The sequence below is a fragment of the Prosopis cineraria genome, unplaced genomic scaffold, assembly GCF_029017545.1.
Source record: "Prosopis cineraria cultivar Desert tree isolate PC_DT_omini unplaced genomic scaffold, ASM2901754v1 PC7, whole genome shotgun sequence".
NCBI lineage: Eukaryota > Viridiplantae > Streptophyta > Magnoliopsida > Fabales > Fabaceae > Prosopis > Prosopis cineraria.
The window spans coordinates 26,989,070-26,996,732 of record NW_026555338.1 but is presented as its reverse complement, the minus strand read 5'-3'; the positions used below and the strand labels follow the sequence as shown (position 1 = coordinate 26,996,732).

Genomic DNA, 7,663 nt, shown 5'->3' with positions numbered 1-7,663 from the left:
AAGAGACTGCGAAGTACAACTTCACTTTTCAAACGGTCCCTCAACTCTTGATCCAAAAATCATTCATTCTCAATTCTCTCTATCTTTCTTCTTTTCTCGAACCACAAGCAAAGGTGCGAATTTCTATCTCTCTCTCTTTCTCATTCTTTCTTCTCTCAAATGTCATTCTCGTTTTTGCAATTCTATTTTCCTTCGTATACTCACAGCTTTGTTCGCAAACACGACTCTTTCCGATCGGCAATCACGTTTTATTTCGCTGCATCGTCTGTGTTCAACTGTTTCCTTCATGTTGCCAGCCTATTTTGCCTCTCATCTTTCTTTTCTTTTTATTTTCGTTGTTTATCTTGCTTCTCGTTGGATTTTCACGCTTGATTTCAAGCTTTTGGCGCCAAAATCAAATGTGAATTGATTCTTGATGTTATTAATAAGTGATGTTTATATACTTCATTAATCTAATTCTTGGAAATTATACATTCATGAAACGTTCTAATTTGAGTCTCGATGATAGTTAGTGATGATTCTGTTGTGAAACATAATTTCTTATCGTTTCAATGAAAAATAGAATGTGCCAAGTTTTGTGGCGATAAAAGGAATATTGGTATTTTCTGTTTTCTATTGTAACGTAAATGCGTGAACTGTACATAATGTTGATTGAATAGGGAATTTTTTTTTTTTAACCTTTTGCGTGTTTTCCAAGTTTCGAATTATCACCTCGATATTAAAAATAGATGCCTTCCAACACGACTGTTATTTGTCACGTGTTCTCTTGACATGAGTATGAATTTTACTCTATTTTAACTTTTTTGAGAGGCGAAGATTGTGAACTGCTTGTGTTTGTGTTCCGATTCGAAAGATTCAGTTTGTTTCCTTCCTACTTTACAAATTTAATCCTCTTTCCCCTCTTTGATCGTTATTGTTCTTAATCTTTTCGTTATCTGTTAGCAACCATTGAAAATATGGAGATTCGAGATTTTTGATACACTGATTAGAATAATCTTAATGGTATATTTTTTAATTTCTACAAGCAATCAAATTATCAATAGTATTGCCACATAAAACAATGCTTGCAAGTTATTTGAAATGATAGATTCATTTCCAAGTCACTTAACAGAACTTTGATATCTTTTACCCGAACTGCTTTTTAATTCGTTCTTCAACTTCTTGCAGTTTGGTTATTGGGTATTCTTGAGGTGAATTAATCTAGTTTCCCTGCTGGTGAGATGAGAAATGAACACTTACTGAGATTTATTTGATTCTAAGGATCACAAAGCAGAGAACTTGCTCTATGAATAACTGAGGAAAGTTCAGGCCCATGATATTTTGATATTTTTCAATCATAGGAAGACCATGGGACGAGCTTCACTCTTATTTCTGGTTCTTTTGGTTATTGGCTCGTCCTTTGCAACGTATAATGTGGTGAATATGATAATGCACTACAATTCTTCACAAGATTTGGTGATTGATTCTATGGATGATGGGTTGTTGTTTGACCCCATTGTTGAGATGCCTAAGAATTTGAAGAATCGGAAGACAACAAGGGCACCTTTTCATATTGCCTTAACGGCAACTGATGCTTCATACAGCAAATGGCAGTGCCGGATCATGTATTACTGGTACAAACAGAAAAAGAATATGCCTGGCTCAGAGATGGGAGGATTCACTCGAGTTCTACACTCAGGAAATGCTGACAACTTGATGGATGAAATTCCAACTGTTGTAGTTGATCCTCTTCCACCAGGTCTGGACCGGGTGAGCTTACTATTTTCTGATCCATTTTCTAACTGTTTTCTATCTTTACTAGCTTGTCTCTGTCATTTTATCTGATTGATTAAAAGACACATTAGTTACCAGTAGAGAAATTAACATTATCTTTGAAGTTCTTGATATATATATCCTTGACCCTTCGTTGCAATTTTTCATATCTTCATTTTTCAAGTTGATTGATTATTTATTCTCTTTTATAACTTCAAATAAAGTAGGGGTCTACAATTCTTTAATGACATTAAACATTAGTAATAGCTTAAGGAAAGACTATGTATCGATGGGTAAAAATAATTACAGAACTTCAGTTTGGAACTGGTTCAGAGTCTTAACATTCTACAGTGGTAAACTAATTCTAAGAAATTAATGTTAAAGGATTTTATTTCCCCTGTCCCTTTTGTAAAATAATATTCAAAAGCTTCAGATTTCAGTCTCCAGATGTTTACTGGGCAAATATTTTTCCATGAATTTAGAATTCTGTCTACATAATCCATGAAATATATTTTATCTTTGAAGGAAAATAATGTTGACTTGACATGTTTCATAGTTGTTTTTCTATCTTCTAGTTTTTATTCCTGTTTTTTGATTTCCATTTAAAGTTATCATAAATATTTGGTATTGAACGGCTTGCTTGGAAGTTGCTTGTGCTTAATTTATAGGAGAAAAATGAACTCTTGTGCTGTTTTTTTTTTTCCAATTAATTCTTATAAGGGTTTACTGACATATTACTTGTGTAATTTGTAGGGATATATTGTTTTAAATAGGCCATGGGCTTTTGTTCAGTGGTTGCAACAGGCCACTATAGAGGAGGAGTATGATCTTTATTCAGAGTGATCCTTCTTTTATGTTACTAGCACGCAAACTTAAATTGGCCACTCCACTTTTGATGTAGATACATATTGATGGCAGAACCTGATCACATTTTCATAAATCCTCTGCCTAATTTGGCTTATCGAGGACATCCTGCTGCTTTTCCATTTTTTTACATCAGGCCTGATCAGAATGAGAAAATTGTAAGGAAGTATTATCCCGAAGAGTTTGGACCGGTCACAAACATTGACCCAATTGGCAATTCTCCTGTAATTATTAGTAAGGTAGACCTTGGTAGATAATAAATTTCATGATTGAATAATTTGCTATGTCCTTATCATTTTAGTGGTTCTTTTAATCAAATAACAACTGCTGCAGCTCCTGCTCCTGCTCCTGCGTGTTTGTTGTTCATCGTCTTGGATGGTGTGATTGGCTTGGGCAGCTTTATATATTGCTTCTTGTTGTTTTTCTACAGGATTTGCTTGCAGAGATTGCTCCAACATGGATGAATGTTTCTTTGAGGATGAAAGAGGACCCAGAGACTGATAAAGCTTTTGGATGGGTGCTAGAAATGTATGTGTGGCCAAATAATAGACAGTTGATGTTGCAGTATAATACATTTGTGTGAAGGAATATTTCCTGATGTTATGTTGGTTTCTTCTTGTTCAATTCAGGTATGCCTATGCTATAGCTTCCGCCCTTCATGGTGTGCGGCATATTTTGCGTAAAGACTTCATGCTGCAGGTTAGGCATAATCATATCATTTTTCGATGTGGTGTTTATTTTATACTATTATCAGTTTAAGTGGATTTCATATAGCAATAATTCCCAGTTCTAAAATCACTTTTTTCTATATGTAACTTTTCAGCCCCCATGGGATCTTGAAACTAAGAACAAGTACATTCTTCATTATACTTATGGATGTGACTACAATCTAAAGGTAACGTGTGTTTAATCCTTTCCTGTACTTGAATTATGGAAAAGTTTCGTTCTTTTAATTTATTCTGAATTTCATTTCTAAACCAGTACGGCTCTGGGGTATTGAGACTTGCATTATATCATGTAATGAAATATTATTGAGACAAACAAAATATTCTTTTATTTTAAATTTGTTGTTTCTGGGTTTAAATACAATATAATGGTCCATGACGCTCAGGGTGAGTTGACATATGGCAAAATTGGCGAGTGGAGATTTGACAAAAGGTCATACTTACAAGGACCTGTACCTAGAAATCTGCCTTTACCCCCGCCTGGGGTTCCTGAAAGTGTGGTATGTCTCCTCTATGCTAATTGTTTTTAAGCAATGCACCGTATTTATCCTATTGGTGATCCATATTTTAAGATTGTATATGAAAATGAAATGAAGCTTCTGTAGGGAATGATTTGACAAGTGACATTATTTGCACTGCAGCACCAAGGCAGAACAATAAATATTTTAGAGACTTGGTTAGATCTATAGGCCACCAGCATCAATAGAATCCAGACATTCATTTTTTAATGCTGCCTGACATTATTAGGCAATAATATGGATTATAAGCTAACGTATGAGCTAGTGCTGTCTGCGCTAGAACATTTGCTTGTTTTATGCATCCAATGCTGATAATTATGTCCCTTGTTTTGTGCCATAGAAACATTGAGGGTTCTCTGTACAAATCAAGCCGTGCCAATGAATTCTATGGTGCCTGAAATGTTCTTTCATCCATCTTGGTTCCCCTATCTACCTCTCTTTAATGGTGGAAATCCGAATAGAAGAGTATGTTTACTGAGTTTTCTGATGTTAGGGACACTTGAAGAGTGGTAGTGTGTGAGCATGTCGCTTGCACGTGTAATAGGGGCCTACTGTAAGATGAAGTTTAGGTCATTTCTACTTTCTTTAAATGAAAAGTTATGGCAAAACCATAAAAAGAAAAAAAGCGGAACAGAGTGATTCAGAAATCTGTTTATCTAAATCAACTAGTCTCTTGAAGCTCATTGGAGGATCAGTGAAAACATTAGCTTGGCCTTTAATATCAGGTGCAGCTCTGGCAATCCAATTAGTGCACTCGTTAGCCTCCCAACATGCATGCCCTACTAGTCCAGTTCAAAGAAATTATTTTTCATACTATTCAATTCTTGTTAGTTTAAAAGAAAGATGGGTGCATAATATATTAGACTCACTCAAATGGCGAGTCTTATTTGAATCTGTGGGAACCACTTCAGTGATGGGCCCTATTTATGTCTATCACTCTATCTCCTTCTGAAAACGACAACAAATTAGAAGAGAATGGAGAGAGATCCAAGCTTGTGCAAGGACAAGCTCAAGTCAAGCGCTCCTCCGTAGAATAAGGTGTTAGTTTGAACAAACATGTAGGGACTAGGGAGCCCCATTGTAAATATTCATGAATTAGTTGGCCAAGCAAAAAATAGAGCGCCCACAAGTGCCTACTGCACTCCAACACTCATAAATATGATAATGTCCATGACACCAACAAGGAGCGTGCCCTGACATTCATGGTGCTAAGTTGCTTGCTTGGCCCTTGAAGTTCGCCCAGCACTAACCTGGCAAGGCGATTACTTGTTTGACATGTTGCCCTATAATTAGACCTTAAATGGCGGTAGTAGGCTAGGCGGAGTGTGGATAAGAATCAGGATTCGAACTCTCTTGATGCAATAAAGGGAACAAAAAAAAAAAGAATTAAGGTGTAAGTTAGTAAGGCCGCATGTGACAAAAGTGACCAAATGCATGTTTGGAATTATTGCTGATGGGGGCCAAAATGTGGTTCAGGTTGCTTTTGCCAAATCACGGTTTTGACCCTACCCTGACATGATTCCAAGCACATCCTAAGCCTGGGAGCCAAGGCATACAAGAACATCATAAGATGAGGAGGCGTAATTCACCAAAAAAAAAAAAAACAAAAACAAGAAGAAGATGAGGAGGAGGCGTAAGATGTCTTCTAAGGAAAAGGCTTGTACTTGGATCACATTTCTATCCAAAGGAGATTTGGTGTAACTACGCATCTGTTAGAATGTAACAAAATTATGAGAAAATGCAACTTTAGTTCCTGAAAAAAAAAAATCAATTATCTATTTAATCTCTGAATTTTGATTTAAAACAACCCAATTCTTGTGAGAAAATACAGTGATTGAAGTGTTTTAAGTCAAAGTTGAGTGACTGAATTGATAATTTAAAAAACCTTTAAAAGATTGAAAATTATATTTTTCTCAAAATTAATTTTGGACATTTACTTGAAAGCTTAGACATATAATTTGAAATGGCCAGGAAGCCAAAGCATTATTAAGCCGCTAAATGACTATCATGCTTGCAGGTGACTCTGGTGAAGATGGTGAACGAGGCTACTGCTAACATTCCCGATTGGGACTCATCCTAGTTTGGGTTTGTTCATCTTGATCTTTAGAGCAACTTAATTAAGCTTTATAGGACACGCTCGCCAAAGAAAAGAAAAAAGAGAAAAATTTTATAGGACATATTTTTCATTTGAGTTTAGTCCTAGAATCACAGATCAATGTATACGTACTCCTTGATAAGTTAAAAATGAAATGTTTTTATTTTATATTTAATATTCTCTTTTATCAGGAATATTCGTTTTCTTAATTTTTTTTCTGATGAATGAATCTTGAACTTGCTGGCTCCTAGTTCCTTGATGGAAAAAATTGTGTATCTTAATTTTTTGTGAAAAAATAATCCCACACAAACTTATGTATTTTAAGTAAAATTATTATAGTCTTTTTCTATCTAAAATTATTTTTAAATCAGTCCCCCTAATCTTGAATTAATATTTAAAAAAAAATTGTTCTTGTTTGATATTAAATTTTCTCAGCAAAACCAGTCCCCTTATTTTGCATTAATATTTTAAAAAAAATTATCCTTGTTTAATATTAAATTTTCTCATCAAAACCAGTCATCTAATTCTGCATTAATATTTTAAATTTTTTTTGTCCTTATTTGATATTAAATTTTCTCAACCTTCCTGAAATAATATTTTTCAATTTAGTTGAAATAAAAATGTTTTTAAAATTAGTGCTGGATATAGTACTTGTCTAGAGCAGATTAAAACTGCGACAAACGTCAGTTTTTCAGTTCAGTAAAAGCAAAACCTCGTCAGACATTGCATGTGCCCCTTAGGATCCAAGGGCTTGTCGTTTCAACCTCGATAAAACGACGAATCAATTCTTTTTTACGTTGTTTTCGTTATGTTTGAATGCTACAAAAGAAAAAATATATATAATTCTATCGTATAATGTTAAATTCTAGGCGAATTTGGCTGGAGCCATTTGACCGAGATTATCGAAGGTTTGTGTCGGTGGGATTTTTTTTTAATAGTATATTCCATTTTTGTTCCTTTTATTTCTTATATGTTCCATTTCAGCGCAACGATACTAATTAAAAGTCACAGTGTTTTAGATAGCATAAATCAAATTGATAAGTCTTTTACGGCAACAGTTCAAGTTGTTGCGCAGCAAAAGTGCATAACAATGATTATGGCATCCTAAGACATTAATATATCCAAGGAGAGAATGTGTGTATTTCTTCTCCAATCCCATATACATAAATCATATTTTAAAAACGTTGATAGTACTTTTTCTACATAACTTTGCATGAAAAAATGGATTATAAATACTTTATTTCAATTTTATCATTTTTCAATTTTTTATAAATTTGGTAAGGGATTACAAAGGAAAGAGAAAATATTTGTAATGATGCATGATTGATTAAAAAATTTCTTTTTTCATATAATATCAATAATTTAGTCATATCTCTTAAGTTTTTTTTTTTTTTACTTAAGGTATTCCTACAATCATAATCTCTTGTAAAATTTAAATGTCATTCAAAGGATTGTTTTTTTCTCAAACAATGCCTTTTCATGCATATTTTCAACAGTTGTTAAAATAATACTTAATGAGTTCAAACCGTTATCATCGATATCACAGTATCACACTTACTGAGTATATCATGTCTCTTAAGTTTAAAGTAACACAAGCTCAAAGAACATCTTAACTTAGCCTTTCCTAATAATAAAAGCTGAAAAGGAAACACACATACAAACATGTCAGCGTCATATTCAAAATAACTTAAAATCTCTTTGAAGCAAAA

General features: G+C 33.9%; 1 protein-coding gene across 3 annotated transcripts; it reads left to right on the top strand.

Moving 5' to 3' along the window:
• Positions 1-6,077, top strand: LOC129316365 (hydroxyproline O-arabinosyltransferase RDN2-like). 3 transcript variants are annotated; one of them, XM_054960751.1, is made up of 10 exons: positions 173-288; positions 1,168-1,215; positions 1,341-1,749; positions 2,506-2,573; positions 2,654-2,855; positions 3,047-3,144; positions 3,246-3,315; positions 3,440-3,511; positions 3,728-3,841; positions 5,877-6,077. In XM_054960751.1, the coding sequence occupies exons 3-10, from the start codon at positions 1,348-1,350 to the stop codon at positions 5,937-5,939; spliced, it is 1,089 nt and encodes a 362-aa protein (XP_054816726.1). In that variant the 5' UTR covers positions 173-288; positions 1,168-1,215; positions 1,341-1,347; the 3' UTR covers positions 5,940-6,077. The 3 variants fall into 3 exon arrangements, with proteins under 3 accessions (XP_054816725.1, XP_054816727.1, XP_054816726.1); XM_054960750.1 differs by lacking the exon at positions 173-288 and adding an exon at positions 1-113 and having other exon boundaries at positions 1,168-1,749; XM_054960752.1 differs by lacking the exons at positions 173-288; positions 5,877-6,077 and adding exons at positions 1-113; positions 3,983-4,075 and having other exon boundaries at positions 1,168-1,749.
• The last annotated feature ends 1,586 nt before the right edge of the window (positions 6,078-7,663 follow it).